At 37.1% G+C, this 20,110-nt stretch overlaps 1 protein-coding gene across 1 annotated transcript; it reads left to right on the forward strand.

Moving 5' to 3' along the window:
• Positions 1-560: 560 nt before the first annotated feature.
• Positions 561-19,747, forward strand: LOC133987681 (immunoglobulin-like and fibronectin type III domain-containing protein 1). Its single transcript, XM_062427125.1, has 26 exons — positions 561-600; positions 2,097-2,156; positions 4,361-4,483; positions 4,699-4,838; positions 5,011-5,110; positions 5,346-5,388; positions 5,489-5,677; positions 6,579-6,639; positions 6,739-6,811; positions 7,737-8,009; positions 8,101-8,568; positions 9,268-9,372; positions 10,223-10,315; positions 10,404-10,592; positions 11,666-11,790; positions 13,042-13,183; positions 13,349-13,642; positions 14,304-14,600; positions 17,388-17,567; positions 17,664-17,792; positions 18,015-18,323; positions 18,463-18,548; positions 18,651-18,843; positions 18,934-19,230; positions 19,322-19,648; positions 19,743-19,747. The coding sequence occupies exons 1-26, from the start codon at positions 561-563 to the stop codon at positions 19,745-19,747; spliced, it is 4,341 nt and encodes a 1,446-aa protein (XP_062283109.1).
• The last annotated feature ends 363 nt before the right edge of the window (positions 19,748-20,110 follow it).

Raw genomic sequence — 20,110 nt, forward strand, 5'->3', positions numbered from 1 at the left:
GCAGAAGAACTGACAACCTTCAAATCAGTCACAATAAATGTAGACTGACCTTTTGACCTTGATCCACATGCAAGCTTCAAAGCAAACCCCTCTGACATTGATATGCTCATACATTATTTGACAGTTTAGTGACTGTCAACATACTTTAAATCCTATGTAATTGGTTGTTAACATGGGGTTTGTGGTAGTCAGATGTTTACACACATTCTGTCTATATCCGTCTTTATTTACTCTATTTAACATCAGATTCTGTCTATTCAAATGCAAGTACATGTAAAATATAAACAGGGTATTATCACTGCAAGGTTCAGCAGCGTGAAAGCTGTAGAAAAAAAAAAAAAAATTGGTTAGTGGCTTCTATAAATCACCATATTACTACTTTGTAGAATATAAATATATATTGTCTTGTAATAATAGCCTTTTCTTTATTATTTTAAATTTTTCTTTGCAAAAGAAAATACTGCACAGGAAGAATATATATACATAATGATGTTTGCCTCATCATTGGCACTAATGTTTATGTTCATTTTCTCTTCTCAGGTCACTCAAGTCTTGCCAAAATGTGGAATAGAGCAAAGAACACGGGCCCCTCTAGAATAAGTACGCTTCTGCTTTTCCTTCTTCCTTCCTGTTTTTTCTGCCAATTTCTGTTCCATTTTACGGATTTAAGCAACAGTAAAATCAGCCCAGTATCCATTTATTGCAAATATAAAGTTGTGCTGCTGCAGATTAAGGTAAACAGTCTCCGAGAAAAGTTTTGAAAATAACATAATAATGCATTATAGTTATTACTATTTTGATATAAATGTTTGCCACTGACTAGATTTTAAAAAATGAATAATTTTAAATTAGCACACTTTTTTGTTACAATGCCTCTAAGGGGTGTCAGTTTTGGGGTTAAGGATTATACAAACTGCTGTAACAGTAAATCTTTGATACAAGCCATGAGGTCACATTATTTTTTTTAAATGTAAAAGCTCCTGTAGAAAAACACGTAGAGCAAAGCAAAAACTATCCTGTCTGTTTAATAAAATAGGTAAAAAGTCATGTGAAGTCAAGTGAATATTCTGAACAAATTCGGCACAACATCTATAACACCATTTTGTAATGTGACACACACTACTTAGAAGTGATTATCTGAAATGAAAGTCTACATCAGTCTTTGACATGAGCAAACCAACTGAATCACTGGCTCATTTACAGTAATCTGTGTGCAAGTAAATTCATCACCAAAAGTGGTAGAAAATGAGGCGCCACTAATCCTGCCAAAACATATTACTGCAGTCAACAAACAATTTTGACAGTAGAGGAGTAATCCGTGTTGTGTATATTGACATTCTGGTGCAGCTTTAAAATACTTAAACATCAAGTCGAAACTACGCTATTTAAAAAAACTGAAGAAATATTTCCTTCTTTGGAAAGCTGGTCGACTTAAATCTTCATCCCTGCAGTCCGACAGTTCCCATGACATCTGTAAAAGGCCACGAAACACCTAAAAATATTCACTCCAGCCACATGTGCAGCACTCCATTAACTTTTATCAGAACTATGTGAGTTGGAGTTTCCCCAACTGACAGGCACTTCGGCAGCCAGTTGACTAAAGGTCGTCTCTCTCAGGCTTCAGTGATAAACTGAGGATGAGAAGAAAACATCCCTGGATTAAGGTTGCCTGCCTACTGCCCTTTACTGTGACCCTCTGAGTGCTTCAGTTTATTCAGGCCTCCATGAGCTTTCCTTTTTCACATTAAGCCTGACTGGGTCTTCTCTTCAAGCCTTTCCACCCACTATTTTGGTCTTTCAATCGCTTACTTCTCTCTTTCTCTCTCTCTCTGTGTACATATCTATCTAACTACTAATCATACACATTAAAGTAAAGGTGAAGAATTACTTAGCCTAGCTTGGATAATCATCAGCCTTTCTGCAAATATAAAGAAGATGCTTGTAGGACATAACCTGTAATTTCACAGAAGCAACCAGTAACAAAAAGCCTCTTCTCCACACACGTATTGTTATATACACCACTTAAATGTACTATGGCCACAGCATTCAGTCTTGTACTTGTAACTGATCTGCTGTGATTTATTTTTCTCAAACAGATTTCTCCCTCGTTCATCAATACATTCAACGTTTTAATGAGGTGTCTGGAAACAGATCAGGTAAAATAATTTTTTATTGTCTGGTAGACATACATAACATGTTCGCTGTCTCTTTGCATTAATGTACAGTATGAACATAACACAGAACATAACACAGAGCTGCATCCATTATTATTATTAATATATATATATATATATATATATTCCATTATTATTAGGAATAATGGAATATACTGAATAATACATTAGGTATTATTGACTGCTGCGTCTACATGTTACCTGCCCTGTCTTCATGTGGTTAACCTGAACTATTAATTTGTTGCCTTGTGAAATCAGTCGGCCTCAGTTACATGTTTCATGGGGTGACAGTTCTCCTATTACTGTCCTCGTCATAATAATCATTAATCCCCAGATTAATGTTGTTCTTCATCGACTCCTGTGTGATTCTCTATCTTTGCACATCCAAAGCCTGATAAGAAAATGTTTAGCAGTAAACCAGGTAGGCAGAGGATTATAGAGTGGATTTAATGTCACGCTGTTTGAAATGTTTCAGTGAATTAGTGTGTTGTTTATTCTTTTAACTTTATGGGCTATGTGCTGAAATATGTGTACATCTATACATGAGCTACAGTGTACTTTCACTATCAGTGTCTTCTTTGTAATAAGAGACGGGGCGTCGTTTGGAGAGGTTTCTTTTAAATTGTATATGTTGCATGTTTACGTTTGTTTTCATCTCTGTTTCTGACCCACCCACAAGAAACTGAATCGGCTTGCTTGACACGTAGGTCTGCACTACACATTGAGATTCAGAAAGTGTTTATGATTGTTCCTCTGCTACCTACGTTACCCATAAAACCCATTTCTTCATAAGTTCACAGAGATGCTTAAACTCATCTTTAGAGAAGCATAATTCCAGCTTTAGCCTGACCTTAACCGCCAATAATAAAATCAAACAAAGAGTGCAACATTAAATTATGATTTGGCTCCTGTTGTACAGCATGTTTTATGCATAAAAGGCAAAGATCAAATTCTGACTATACAGTAATTTAAATTTCACATTAACTGCTATGGGCGTTGAATTTCACAAAAAGAGCAGTGTGTAAGCTTTGAGGGAATCTATTGGCAGAAATGGAATATAACACTATTATCACATGAAAATGAGAATTATTGTGTTTACATTACATTAGAATGAGCCCTTTATATCTACAAAGGGAGCGGCTCCTCTTCCAAAGGCCACGCCATGTTGCACTGCAATGTTTTTATAGTAGCCCAGAGAGAACAAACCAAACACTGACTTTTTGCAAATTTTGCAACCACTGTAGGTTCTCCTACAGCTTGAAAGGGAGGGCTGAGGGGGCTGACGGAAGCGATATTCAGTTGTTTGCAATATCCAACCTCACTGCTAGATGCCACTAAAATCCTATAAGCTGGTCCTTTAAGTTTTAAAGTTACTAAGTTAACAAAAAACAAATAGAAAACAACATATAATCACAATGTTCAGTTGGAAAATGAGCAGTCACATTTTGACAAAGGCATGTTTTCTTTTCTCGCATTTGGGTTTTACCAAATAACCCTCACTGGTAGGTGTTTATGTTCTATCTCATCTCTGATGTCTAAGTCAGACATTAATGAGCAATCAGATGGCACAACCAGGAAAATCTACTGCACACACACATCACAATCTACTGGAGTGCAATATGTTGAAAAATGTTCTTAATATTTTGCTCCCCTCGTGTATGTTAATGGAGTGGTTAAAATATTAGGAACACTTCTCAATATAAAATAAAGTAGAAATATCTTTTTTTTTGACAACGTCAATAAAAAATGAAAATGTATAAGCTTCATAAATGTAGAATTGATGGCAGAGCTGTTGTATTAGATTGCACAGGCGTATCTAATGAAGTGACCGGTGAGTGTACAGTATTCTCCCTGATGATCATTCAAAAGTGAAACTAAGTGCTTTTGACAGCAAACACGCAGCTGTCATTGGCTAAAGTAACCTTTAAGATGACTAATGAACAACACACACAGACACACACAGACACACAAGGCACCACTGGGAATACGTTTGACATACCTGACATCTGCTGGTAGAAATGTTTAGTTCAACCACAGTCAGACCTCTCCATTTGGACTGAATATGTTTTTTCTAATCATTTTTGTTTGTTGTTTTTCTTTAATAAGTTGAGCTTTTAAAGTCACTTAACTATGCTCAAAAATATGTGATTTTTTTTTTTTGGTGGGGATGTTTGTTTCTTGTTTAGCTGGTATCCGGATAAAATCTAAGATTCCTGGAGTGATCATCACACAGCATGTAGCAAATCTGCCAGAAGGAAAAAGCGCCCCAGATTTTCTGTGTAAACCTCTCCCAGTGAGCGTCAACGAAGGTGGGTTTCTTTATATCATAACAGGTCACTAAAACTAACGGATTAATTAAAGTGTATAGTTACTGAAAGATGCATGACAGTAAATGTAAGATGTAAATTATTTAAAAGCAAAGGAAAGTTGGTTGAATTTCATAGCACTAGCTTTACAATTATGAACACAGACTAAAATTCATAGATGTGAAAATAATACTGCAATATTACTACATGTCATTTAGGAAAATTTGCCATTTTTAAGGCCATGGTGAAAGGGGATCCAGTACCAGAAGTATCATGGAGAAGAACTAAAGGGAATATGTCAGACAAGGAGAAATTTCAGATGAAATATGATGAATCAACTGGAGAGCACATATTAGAGGTGAGTGAGTCCAAGATTTCACATACAGTAAAAATCCTGCCAGCAGTTACTGCTCATTATGAGTTTTTAACAGCACAGACAGTAATGTATTAAAATATACGTTATTAATTTAGTTATTGTGTGAATTCAATCTGTACATGTGGTAACTTGCCATGTCTATTTGTCTTTCTAGATCCGCAAAGTGTCTGCGATCGAGGCGGATACATACAAATGCTACGCTGCGAACGAGTATGGCAAAGCTGTCTGCTCTACAACATTAACTGTCAATGAGTGTAAGAGTTATTCATGCAATACTTTTCTGAAATGTGAATATTTGTTTTGAATGTGCATGTCAGGGAGTTGTAAAGTCTGTAACTGGCATTATAATCTACACGTCACTCCTTCTCACTCGACTTCTTTATCTGTATTTCATTAACAATGACCAGTTACATCAAAAGTTTATCTAAATTAAAACCCCAATATAGCTATACAATATATATAAACCAGAAATTAATCTTTTGTTTTCAGCTTTGACAAATCCATCAGATTTCAGAAAATTGCTGAGGAGAAGGTAAGAAAAGATATTTAAGTTGTAAGATTTTAAAATATCGAATCAGACATTTCTAAATGAGTGTATGATTGTATGTAAGATTTATGCATTATGCCTTTAGTAAAGTAGAAACAGAAGAAGAAAACCAAACAAATACCGAAGATGAGGGAACTAATACAAGATTCTGGGACGCCATGCTGAATGCTGACAGGAAAGACTATGAGCGCATCTGTAATGAGTTTGGTGTTTCAGACTTACATTCAATTCTCAAGAGACTGGAGGAGAGGAAGAAGGAGAGAGCGCAAAACAAGTGCAAGGTATGAAAACAGCCAGATCTCACAGCCAGATCTCACAGCAGATACATTATCTCCTGCTAAATCACCAGTCAAGATCTTAACAAGTTAGCCAGTGATAGTTTGACATTTCAATGAAAACAGCTGGCACTGATTAAGGAGGAGAAATCATATTAATTCTGAATATTCACCAAACCTGAAATATACTGCATGATGAGAATAACTCTCATCCAACTGCATAACTTCAATTAGATGAACTAATGCATTTGAGACATTTAATCATGAACAATGATCTGCACATTTCAGTCCATTAATTCTACTTCTCTCACTCCCATCGCTGATTCCCATCTCTATCAGCTGTTTCCATCTCTTGTCACCATCAGAAAACAGCTATATTAAAAGGAGAAGGCTGTGCTTCATTAGAGCTGGAAATTGAGCTAAAAGATGCACAGTGAGGCAAATAAGGACTTAGCTGCAAGGCTCTTTATTGAACACATTTCATAATATATTTGTTCATTTGTCTTGTACAATGTATCTAATGCAGACTTAAAAACTCAAAATGTTGTAATTTTCTCACATAAACTTCCAATTATTAATTAAGTTTTTACATATTTTGTGGTGTGCTGCTTTAGATTTATTTATTATATTATATATTATTATACTTAATAACAGTCTGCTTATTTTATGATTAATGCATTTATCAAAACAATGTTTTACATGTGCTTGTAAGGTGTGGTTGATTGCTTTAAAAGGTGCCTATATTATTATTATTATTTGAAATGTTTTATAACAAAATTAATTATATTTTCAGTTTATATATATATATAAGTTTTCTTTTGTCGTTAACTTCTAGAAAGATGGTGTGATTCCCTATGATGAGGATGAAAGAGACAAACACTGCCCAACGAGCGGTGGGAGGACGAACGATTCTGTTATAAAGGGCCAGATGCAAAAGGGCACAGGGCTAAGTCAGCTGGATGCTGAAAAGGCCAACTTCCTCGATGTAAGGCTGAATAAGTTGAATACTAAAGAGGTCAACCTCCTCGATGCAGGGCTGACTCAACTGGATGCTGAACAGATAAACCTCCTTGACACAGGGTTGAATCAGATGGATAGTGAAGATGTCAAACTCCTCCTCAAAGAGTTTAAACGTAGGTTCAAAGAAAGGGGCAGTAGGTGGGACTGAAAGTTTAAAAAAAATAAATAAGCAAAACATTCCTATTGTCCATTTATGTCCATCAAGTGTGTTCAATCTCTGATACTCATTGTGATGGTTCCTTTAAATGGAAAGGTTCACAGCTCATTCACAACTTAGAATGAGCTAATAAATAGACAGTATAGTTTACTCTATAGAGAGCAATAAGTTGACATTTTGGATGCTCTATTTCCTTTAAAATAGTTTTAATACCAATTTAAACACATCTACAGGTTGGAGAGTATTTAATCAAAATAGTTAATTTTGCTCTTGTTGACAAAATCAAAAATTAGCAGCAGACAGCCATTGAGACATCTATTCTAAGGACAATTTCCCACAAAAATTGTCTTTGCGCTTCCTCTTTTGAATGAACCTTAAACATGTTTATGCTTCTAGTCCTCCTTGTGCACTGGGAACCCAAATACCACACAGACAGATCAAAGGAATTGCAAGAAAATACCAAACCAGCTTTGGTTGTTGCATAGGCCCCTCGATCTCTAATGACATCAGTTACTTATACTATGTACTGCAAAAGGTGACCATGGTTGATTTCAGTACGTAATGAGTTTGTGAAGATTATTCTGGTTCAGAGGTGACACGCATACCATGTGGTGGGTTGAAGAAAACACACACACACTAAAAGGGTCTATAAAACTTCCCTTTGCATTGTAGTAGTTTGTGTGTAACAAACTGAATAGATGGCTATGTTCCCTTACTGTTACTTAATTGTCTTGTGTGTGTGTGTGTGTGTGTATGTGTGTGTGTGTGTGTGTGTGTGTGTGTGTGTGTGTGTGTGTGTGTGTGTGTGTGTGTGTGTGTGTGTGTGTGTGTGTGTGTGTGTGTGTGTGTGTGTGTGTGTGTGTGTGCATGATTTCATACAGTTTCCAATGTGGACTTCGTTGTCAAAATTCAAGAGATTAATGTCGAAGTAGGAGAGGATGCCCTCTTTGAATGTGTCCTGACTCACCCACTGCCCAGAGTCACGTGGATGCGTAAGGGCAGCGTCCTGGAGGATGGAGAAAAATACAACATAACTGTGTCAGACCACAAACTGATCCACAAGCTGCTGATCAGGGACTGCAAGCAGCAAGACAAAGGCATCTACTCAGCTGTGGCTGGAATTACATCCTGCAATGCCTGGCTGGTGGTGGAAGGTAAAACGTTACAGTAAAATACATCAACATCAATATTGTTATGATTATAAATAAATGTGAGTCACGTATGACATATTTCATATCCTTTAAGTTGAAAGTAACCTCACATCTGCTGATAAGAAGAAAACACGTAAAACTGCCTCAGCTGATGGAGCAGAGACGGACCTTGAGAAAGTGGCCAAACAGCAGCAAATAAAAAACCGAGAGGAGATGGAGAAGATTTTAGCAGCCATGAAAGCAAAACACGAAGCAGAACAACCGACCGGAGAAAAGCCATTAACTGCTTGTGGAAGAGATAGTGAAATAATAGCACTCACTGGACCGGGTAAAAACAGTGGAGCGGTAAAGGACAAGCCTGATGCCGCAAAAGCCAGAGCCTCTTTTGAAGAACAAGGGGGCAGAGAGAAAGTTAAGATGAGCAACTCTAAAGCAGATGGCACAGTATTGAAATCGGATGCTTCAGGGTGTGTAACTTCTCCAGGAGAGCAACTGATAGCAGATGAACTTAAGAACAACAAACACACCAAATCTGGTCAAGAGGATTTTGACAAGGTAACAGGTAAAGTCCGCCCATGCCTAATATAACAATGAATTCATAACAAGAAGATCATAAAAGATAAGTTGTGTTCAGGTTGCACTGAAGTAGATCTATGTACAAATGATCAGCTGCTCATCACCCAATTCAACATCTAACATCTGTTTGGATTACATTTCTATTGACTGAAGAACTTCATAAAAACAGTACAATTTGTTGTTCATTTCATTCTTAGCTGTGATACCTTTAAAATCTCAAAATGTGTCTACAGCTGAAATGATTGGAAGTCATTTTTCAAACACAACCTCTCCCTTATTCTGGCTTCTTAACTTAATCTTGTGTGATTGTAAACTGAATATTGTTTTTCGACTGTTGGTCTGACCATACAAGTGATTTGAAGATATCACCTCGTATTTCAGGAAAGTGTAATGAGCACTTAGTATTTTCTGAAAATGTATGGTCTAAATAATTAATCAGTAAGATTAAATCGATAATTAAATTAAAAATACGTTGCAGACCAGCCCATGCAGCCTTATAAACCTGGTCAGGATATCTCAATAATAGTACGGACGGTCTCAACCCACAGCAAACACACTGTTTTTAGTGTTTCATCACACCCCACTATACAAAAACTGCCACAGTTAATCGATTAGACGATCAATGAATACTGATCTGAATATCACTTGTGAACTATTTCATTAAAATATCTGTGACATACCACAGATGCTATTGAAGAAGGACACTCTGAAGATAATGAGGACTTCACTGGATCATCCAATAAATCAAAACGCATCACCTATGGTCAAGAGACTGATCATAGAGAAACAGGTAAGGCAACATTGCAGCTCTTAATATCCATATTTATGTTAATGATCCATTTATTTGTGATTGACACCACTTTTCTAAGTGTGTTTTTGAATATTTTAACATCCATAATTATTTGCTGCAGAGTATTTTTATTTTCTGTTGTATCTGTGCAGGGTCCAGCAGCAGATGTGATGATAAAGAGGTAAACCAGATTCAAACATTTGCCACAAGTCAAAATGAAGCAACAGATTCAGATGGAAATGAAAACTCTGCTGCGTCTGTCAGAAACTCAAAACAAACAAGGAAGGTCCAGAATAAACAACACAGATCTGGTAAGAAATAACTGGGACATTGACTGCATGGAGAAACTGTACTATAGTTGACTTTCAAGATTAGTCATACCTGCATCAGATATACTGTACTGACAGAAGAAAAGGTTTATTGCTTAGTATAATTCTATTTCTGTGCTATTTACAATGGTGATGGATCATCTCTTTTTTCCAACATAAATCACTATCTTGACTGCAGAGCTCATGTTGTATTTGATACTATTGTACAAAGGAATAACTAAATGTTACAGACCAAAACAAAGGAAATTATGAGAGCTGCAGTTTCCACCTGGAACATTGTATACCACTTACATTTGTGTAGTTGAAATTATAGTTTCATTTCCTCCACATATGGAAATGCTGTGATTTGTTTTAATACTGAAACTGCACATAAAGCACAATGATTGTGTCTTAAGTTGGATGAGACACTCATCAAGACATAGTGCTGCTTGCTTTGACTTGAATAAAACTGCAGTGCAATACTGTTCATATCAAATATGTACAGTTGAGTGTTTACTACCTGAATTATGTGGCTCTAACAGATAAAAATGAAGCAGGAAGTGATGAAGATGAAGATGTGGAGGACTCTAAGGTCACAAATTTGAATCATTCGAAGACACAGGATGCAACCAATGGTAAGATACCCCAAATAGTATATTATTGTATCTTTGTGACTTATATTATATATTCTTATATTAAGGTATTGTATGGATGACTGCTTAGTGAATAAACTGTGTGTGCAATGGCATTATAATATTTTGCTCTCTGAAACATTAAAAAACTTGGATTTCAAAGGTGAAAGCACATGTCCTGAAGAACACACTGAGTATAATGAGACAGAAGATGAAACTGGCGTTGCCACACATTCAAAGCATAAAAGACAAGGTCCACTGATAGAAGATACAGTGATTGGTGAGTATCCAAACAGTTGTCATGACTTAATGACTCATTTATCTAAATTGGACTGTTTAGGAATTAATTGTCTGATGATATAGTAATCAAACAATCAATTAACTGACTAATCTTTTCAGTTAAGACATGCCGATTCGCTCCAAGCATATTTTAATATGACATTTTGATCCATTATCTATTGTAGTATATTGTCTTTTGTCCACTCATCTTGCTAGTGTTGCAAGCCTGTTTTATGACAACCAGGCTCTGCAGAATGAGAATATCACTTGCATATTTATGAATACAAAAAAGGAGTGTGTATCGAAAAGGAATGGCTCTTGAGTTCATCAATCATCAATTATTTCACTATAACATACAGTACAATTACTGTATGGTACTTTACACACATGTGTTGTGCCTGGTGTTGAATAATTAACCTTAACTTGAGCAATTTGTATACTGCCTACAGTTTATTTGGAAGAATTTTGGAGAGACTGTTGAACATTGTCATGTCAATTCAAAATATCCAGATTTTAACTTTACAACAATGAAATCATTATTCCTTTTAGTGACAAGTTGCAAAAACATATTGCCTCCACCACAAACAATTATTCTGGATGTGGTAACTGTGTTATTTTTCTAGTTAATACCCATTGCTCCATGTTCAATGTTGATGTTGTATTTAGCCACAGCAGGGAGCCTCTTCAGAAACAGAGCTACCCCGCAAAGATGGATTGTTTTGTCATCAAAATGAGGATTTCTTGACAGATCTGCATTTGGCTAGCATGAGAGTCAATTTTCTGTTTGACTCACATTGAATAAAAAAGAAAACATTGAGGGTATAAATATTTATAGCACAGGAAAGGGAGCTGTATTACACAGGAGAAGGAAAGTGAATAAAAACCTTCCAACAGAGACTGAAATCTATCTAAAAAAGTAAAATGGAAAAAAAAATAAGTCATCCTGTAATAACTCTAACAACAAAATTACATTTTCAGCTATCCCTCCTCAGTGTGAACACAACTAACAGGTTTGCTTTTGGAAATGAAAACAATCAGTTAACCAGCCTGGCTGTTCACTGTTGTGTATGTTAGATCCAGGGGTTCAGTTCATCTGTGGACTGTCTGATGTCAGCGCTATCATCGGTGAGGCCGCCGAGTTAACATGCAAGGTCAGCAGTGAAGACTGTGAGGGAGCCTGGTTCAGAGATGGCAAAAAGGTTAGGCTTAAAGGTCAAACTTCTCTTTTTATTGGGTTGTGTGTTGGTGTACATCAAGATAATGCACAAGATGAGAGTCATGGTGGCTGCTAGGTCATACACCGTATAACCTCAACATCCTCTGATCAAAGTCGGTCAGCAACCTTGACTGCATGTCTTCCCTCTCTTTCTCTTCACATTTCTTCTCCATCCCTTCACTGTGCACTATCAGAAATACTGTACTCCTACAGAGAGTGTTGCATTGTGGGTTGTTTGTAGCCTTAATGTTGCTAGGCTAGTGAGTGTTTTAAAGTGTGTTTATAGTGAGTTTAAGAGTCAGTCAGTTCAAAAAGCGTTTGGCCGGTTTAACCTGCAGTAGTTTCTGCAGTAGGTACGACTAACGTAAAAAAAATCACGACAAGTGAAAATGAGACAAAAGTCGGACTGAACGACTCTGAAAAAATATCTAATTGCAATTATTTTGACTGATATTGAAATATGATTTGCAATAGAGGAGGAAATGATCATTTTTATTCTCATTTTAATTGGACAATATTTAAATGTTATGATTATTGCAGGGATCTGTAAAAAAGGGGGATTTTGACATTTCACCTTCAACAGATATTGTGCCTCCTGCTATTTGAAAATTGCAGCAGTCCATATTTTGCGATTTCAATTAATTGTTCAGCCCTCGTCCAAAGCATCTCCCGACATATTTACTGCAGAAATGGACCACGGACTAAATCTGTCAAACTGCAAATTGACCGCTGTCACAGATGATAAGGAGCTAAAAGACGAACAGACAGTCTTAAGAAATGTTAACTGCCGAAGAAAGTACAATTGACTGCTTTCAAGAGTCTGGCAGAAGTGTCTGAGTGTGTGACTGTACTGTGAAGTGTCTTCGAACAAACATTTTTTCCAAAACAGGTGTTGAAGGGGGTTATCTCATAATCAGGGTTGCCTCATATTATGGGCCAATATGGTAAATGGCAAATGCACAAAAAATCATCAAAAGAAAGATGAATGAAACAAAAGTATATTATCAGCCCAATTACAGGGAATCTGTTATTCACTATACACTGTTCATACATTATGTTTTAATCTGTGATGGACCTCAAACATGTTTAGTTACTCTGGGCATATATACTGTAGGACACCACAGCTGGACATTAAGCCCTTTGGGGGGACCATTCAATATTACTAACTTGAGTAATAACTCAATTGTTGTTGCTCAATTATTTATTTTCATCTGCCTGCATCTCTTCCTTTCAGATATCCCCAGATGACAATTTCACAATCACTAAAGATGGCACGATCCACAAATTAATCATAATCACATGCAAAGAAGAGCTCTCTGGGAAATACCGCTTTGAGGCAGACAGTCGTAAAACAGAAGCAATTATCAACGTCAAAGGTTTGAGAATTTGTTATAATAACAATAATGCTGTTTAATAATAGAGCAAAAGTATATATTATTATATTTATAGACACAGGTCAGCAAATGTTAACACTGAATCTGATCCCAGCTGACAGCATACAAGGTTTAAAATGACCCGAACTGATCCCTTTTTTTATTTAGATCCCCCACGGTTTCAACCTGAAGACCTCTGTACTTTCAGCAAGCCTGTAACAGTTAAAGTGGGGCACAATGCCATCTTTAAACTGCATTTTGTTGGCTACGAACCCATAAAGATTCAGTGGTACAGAGAGGGAGAAAAGCTCCAAGGTGACAACAACACAAAGATAGAGAAATCTGCAAGTCACAGCCGCTTGCTGCTGAGCAGGTGCCAGAGAAAGGACACAGGAGAGATCAAGATTAAACTGAAGAACGAACACGGCTTCATTGAGGCGATTTCACAGCTGATTGTGCTCGGTGAGTAAATGAAGGATAACAAGGGAATTAAACACAAAACAGAAATTTCTCACCCACACAGATCTTTTTTCCTCCACAGCCGTAAAAACTAAAAACACATTTTACCACAACAATAAAAATGTCCAATTTAAAAGGTAAATTATTAACTAAACATCCAACTCCTTTTAAAAAATTCTTATCTTTATAGATGCCAAAGGATGCTATTTGTGCTGCACGCAGTGTAATAAGAAGTACTTTGCTCTTGTAAAAGCTTAAGAACAGCAAACAGCAGCGTGCTTTAAAGCTTCATTACTCATCCACAATAAGGAACAAATGAGGCCACTCCTTTCTCTGTAAGGTGAAAATGGAGCGTAACATTTCCCTGAGCCCATCTCTACCTGGACAGATTCAGTTACTTATTTTCCAAATGCAAACCATCAACTGCAAAACTGCCACATTACTAACAGGAATTGTTTTTTTAAATATTGTTTACTTCAAGTACAATCACAGGTTTTGATAATGTGACAGGTTAAAGATGTGGTATGAAAATACATAAGTTGAAATAATATACATTATTTTATTGTAATTTACCACCTCTAAATAAAAATACGACTTCTCCAAGTAACAAGTATCAGCTCACTCACACATAAGCAATTTCAAATAACTACATTTTGTGTTTCAGACAAACCCACTTCACCCCTGGGTCCTGCGGAGGTAACAGAGAGCTCAGCTACATGTATTGAATTTAGTTGGAGGCCTCCAAAGGACGATGGTGGTTCACCAGTGATTAACTACATACTGGAGCGACAGCAGGTGGGACGAAACACCTGGAAGAAAATTGGGGAAATCCCAGATGTGCCCAGCTACCGTGACACAAATGTGGACCGTGGCCGAAAATATTGTTATCGTATCCGAGCGGTGACTGCGGAGGGTGTAAGTCAAGTGATGGAGACTGACGAAATGCAAGCTGGTACACTTGGTGAGATATACTAATATAATTGTCCCACCCACTAACACTGAAGACAGTGACGTAATAGAGGATATACTATACCCTAATAAGATTTCACTTTTTATTAATACACCTCCCTGCTTTTAGTGCACATCAAATAACAAATGGTACTCCAAAGCCTATTTGTGGTGTTATCTCTTGCTGGCACTCTGTGCTGTCCAACCATTATCTATGATTATTATGTACGGAGAAGCAGTGTACATCCAAGACACATCACAAGTAGATCACAGGCCCAACACACATACAGTAAGCAGACAAAATAAAGCACACGGGTAATAAAGTCTGACTTTTCATTTCACATAATATGCATGTCTGTGGTCTGTGCGAGAAACCAGAGCACAGATTTACTATTTAATCTATACCAATAAAGTGCAGTAATGGAAAGCAGTGGCTGTAAGGAGAGCAAGAATATCCTGTGATAAAACATGATGAGTAAAAAGCCTCTTGTAGATTTTTTAAATAACACATAAGTCTAAAATCCACCTGCACGAAACTCTAATGTCCAAAGAACCTGCCACTATAACCTATGGCTAAGAAAGATAATGCTACAGTCCTTGGTACTGGTTAGAAAACCTTGCAAGTCAAAACTTCAAGCAAAATGACATAAAATTACAATCAATAGAAGATGAATGATCTTATTTTTCCACAGTGGTCAATACATTTTAGATCTATGAATCTGTCAGACAGAAAATCTCACGCAGGGCCCAAAAACAACAGTGATTGTTGAAAAGTCAGCAGAGAAGACGCAAGTTTAAAAGGTCATAACAAGCAGAGACCCAGCATGGCACAGCAGCCAACACAACACAAGCAGAACACAAAAAAACTTTGCACTTACTGTTTGAAGGTCTGCTTGAAAAAGAAGTCCATGCTGCAGTCTTCCTTGGCGGAGTGTTGTGGCGTGTTGTAGTAGTTCTCCATCAAGGTTATCAGTCTCAGCGGTCCACAAGACTCAATAGAAGAGTTGGCCGGAGTTGAAAGTTATCCCTGACAAGTCTGGAAAAAGTCCTCTCCACAGTCCCGATCCAGCTTTTCTCCACAAGCTGTTGCTATTAGAAAACAGTAATTAAGCTTGGATGGCAGAACCCTCTATCACTGTTGGCAAAGTCACACAACCTGTTGTTCATCCAACACCAGCCGGTCTACAGATTTACTCACAGAAGATTGGGTCCCACCTCATATAGATTGGAAAATTTGATGTTGAAAGCAAATAATTCACACCAACTGATAGAGTGGGGAGCATGACTGTGTTAACTACATTTCTTCCTACACTAATGTCATCATGTGGCTGGCATAACAGCTAATGTTAGCAAGATAACTGAGTTGCCTATGCTGTCCATATCAGCCCAACGTGCTTGGGTTGTTATCAGGTGTAGTTAGTAGAGTAGGAAATGGACTAATATACTAGCATGAAACCAGACATGCTTATATCTGAGATGTAAAATAGCACAAATGGTTTGCAGACACTAACATTGCTGGTAAACATTTGCATGCTATTTTTAATAGTTAGGCTATGCTTGGTTAAAAAACAGACAATATAATATGTTGGTAACTTTCTATCATGTGTCGTATGTGTTTTTTTCTTTGTATTGTTTGTTATCTTGCGTTTATATATTAATTGTGACCTGCTCTGGTAGGCCTACAGTACATTTAATGGTATGCTAATATTCATGTTTTTGTGACTTACATTTTACGAATAAAATAAATAAATACAGGCATACTTACATAAAACCCATGCTAAGAAAATTGAGTCAAACTAAAATAATTTGGAAATAAGGAACTGATAACTTACTAACTGGGCCGCATTAGTTGCAGCTAATTAATGATAGTTAGCTCACTGCAGGTCGTTTGACAACACTTACCGAATGTTTTGAGACATTTCCAGCTTCCTCAAAGACTGTCACACTGACTCATAATGAAAATTACACGTCTGCAATTGAGTACAGACCACTGTTGATTGTAATGTTTTCCCAAGACCTCAATTTGGTTGAAAAACGGGACAGCAATGCGCATGCGTAGTTACAGCAAGGTGGGTGGTTGAACTCAAATAATACAAATTTTTAAAAAGACAGGTGCGTCAAATGCTAATTGTGGGCCTACAGCAAGCAAACAACAATATCAGAATGAAATATGAACAGACTTGAAACTCATGAAGATATATCTTTCTCATAGTATGACACTATTGAATCTAAATGGAAAAGGTATTTGTCTGTGCAGAAACTTTTATGGCTCATATTCTGCTCAAGTGTCCCAGCAAGGACCATGAAAGCAAAGTGGCTAAATGGATCCAACAACAACTTTCACCTTTGCTTTTTATACTGTAATGCAATTCAATACGTATCTGTCTCTTGATCTACCAATGACTGATGGACTAAGGACTGTAAATAATGATTGTTGTTCATTTGTTTGTTAATTTCCTTGTTTTGTCATCCCAGTCATATAAGAGAAATGCTGCAAATTCACACGCTGCTTGACAAATGACTTAATTAATTATTCAGTTGCTTTATTAATTATTTAATTATTCTGTTACTCTTTAAAAATATAGTGTAAACTAGGTCAACACTAGTTTATGTTGCACATCTGTCCACATCACAATCACCAATGGCAAAGCATATGTTTGTTATATCTGTAACATGAATATTACCGAATTTTTAAATGTAAGTGTAGCCACAAAATATACAAGAAAATTGAAATCTCGCAGACTACAAACTTTACCAGTAGTATGGGTTTTTTTTGTTTGTTTTTTGCTGCATATCCCAGCCTTCCCTGGCCCTCCAGCGCCTCCAAAGGTGGTCAGTGCCTGTGATGACTGCATAAACCTTTCCTGGGATTCACCAAATAAAACAGGAGGTTCACGTATCCTGGGCTATATTTTGGAGAAGCGCAAGAAGGGGAGTAATCTATGGACTGTTGTCAACGCTTCAGATGAGCTAATAAAAGGTATGCTTTTTATTTTTATTTTACTCCTGTTCAGACTAATATCATTGTACACCATAATAGTGATGTTTTTTGTTCCCTATCTAAAACTACTTCCAGGGAAGAAATATGACGTGAAGGATGTTGTGGCAGGTATGGAATATGAATTCAGAGTCACTGCCATAAACATCTCAGGAGCTGGTGAATACAGCAACCCCTCTGAGTTTGTTTTTGCACGGGATCCTAAGAGTAAGTGCTGCTATTCTTTTTCTATAATGTACATAACAATATGTAAAAATAAATAAATAAAAAAGATGTATTATGTGTATATTAGATTTAGTAAATATGTTTATTTACAATGTATGCTTTTTTCTATTCCATGATATAGATTGTACACTATATAAATCTAAATATTCAATACCTGATATTGCATTTGTTACTATTTTGTGATTTTCTTCCTGTTTTCCCCAGAGCCTCCTGGTAAAGTTACAGGCCTGAAGCTAACAGAAACTTCTTACACCCATTTGGTCCTGACCTGGACTAAACCTGAAGAAAAACTTGGCATACAGGATGAAGCTAAAGGATATTTTGTTGAGATACGTCCAGCGGATTGCATTGAATGGTCCCGCTGTAATAGCCCCCCCATCATTATGACTTCTTTCAGGGTAAAAGGCCTTAAGTCCATGGACATGTACTGGGTGAGAGTGATTGCAACTAATGATGGAGGAGAGAGTGTTCCTGAGGAATTGGCCAATTATGTTATTGCAATGCCTTCTCCTGGTACGTCAGCTCTTCTTAAAAAAAAACTTGTTGCTGGTTAGTTGCAGCTATGCATTCATATTTTTTAGATTTGCATGATTTTGCTGTTAAAACTAACTACAGTAAATCATTGATCTAAATCTTCTCCTCTTTATATTAGTGAGGCCAAAGTTCACAAACCACAGGATGAAGAGTTTCATAGTGGTGAGGGCGGGAAATTCAGTCAGGATCACGATAAACTTTGAGGTGAACATTTATACTTAAGCTTTATTAGTATTTCTATTATTAAACAAGAGTGAAGACCAAATGGACACTATATTAATATATTTCTAATGCTCTTTTTTCCAGGCCTTACCACGGCCAGTGATTATGTGGCTAAAGGACAACGTGCCAGTGACAAAGCGAGTAACCATCAGTAACTCTGATGGCTCATCACAGATGCTGATCCCCTCCTCTGAGCGCTCTGATTCAGGCATCTACTCAATTTTAGTGAAAAATCTCGCAGGACAGGAGACATTCAGTACAGAAGTCAGGGTTACAGGTAAAACTCAAACAGAGACACATCAGCTCAATCAATTTCAAATGAATCTGTTAATGGATCTGATGCCAGTAAACCTGCCTGTGGTTGCAGATGATCCAAAGCCTCCTGGACTAGTAGAATTGGAGGAAAATGTGCCTGGCACAGTCACAGTGATCTGGGAACCTTCTCCTGATGAGAAGCGTGATGATCGCCTCCACTACACAGTGTCCAAACTGGACTCTACTAAACGCACATGGTCCACAGTGGCTGACAGACTCTTCAATAACAAGTTCACGGCCTGCAATATCATGCATGGGAGAGAATATCATTTCCGAGTCTATGCCAAAAATGACATGGGCATATCTGCACCGTCGGAGTCACCGACATGGGGAACGGAGAGAAAGAAAGGTGTGTTTGTGAGTCATGCACAAATGCCTGTCAAAAAACGTTTTAATAGATTGTTCAGAAAATAAATCTCTCTGAATCTCTTCTCTTGTAGAAAAGTTTGTGGTGAGTTTACCAACCAGAAAGGACTGTGATTTGCAATGTGCTCCCACCTTCCTTGTACCTTTAAAGCTTCACACTGCACCGAAAGGCTATGAATGCTACATGAGTTGTGCAGTGAAAGGAAATCCCAAACCTCGTATCACATGGTATCGAAATCACATCAGTATAAACACTGATACCAACTATTACATCTCCAACATCTGTGGAGTTTGCTCCTTGTTAATCCTTCATGTGAGCCCCAAAGACATGGGAGAGTATACCATCACTGCAGAGAACACCCTGGGACGGGCTGAATGCTTCACTGTACTCAGTGTCAGAGGTGAGAAGGAAGCACATCTGCAATTTAACTTAAATGACATGCTGGGAAAAAGATATTAAATGATTCTAAATCCTATTTTTAATCTCCTTTACAGAGTGAAGACACTATGATGAACACTGTATGAGCAGCATTTATTTTACAGTTTAGATATGTAATACGATGTTTGAATTGAAGTGGTTGTGCCGCTTGGAAGTAATGCACCAGTTGCATTATGAAAAAGGATACGATGGAACATTGTGTTTATTGGGCTGCTATTGAAATTAAAATAAAATGATTCCTCAAATTCCTGGTTTCATAATTATTTCACTGCTGAGTTTTTAATCAAGCGATTCAAATCAGAAAATTCATGCAGAACATGGAAATGGTTGTAATATTGATACAATCTTTTACCTGATGATTGCAGATACCGTGGTACAGTGGCTTATGTAACTATATTTATTTTACAGCAGCTACATAATACTA

Source organism: Scomber scombrus, chromosome 10 (genome assembly GCF_963691925.1).
Source record: "Scomber scombrus chromosome 10, fScoSco1.1, whole genome shotgun sequence".
NCBI classification, from domain to species: Eukaryota; Metazoa; Chordata; class Actinopteri; order Scombriformes; family Scombridae; genus Scomber; species Scomber scombrus.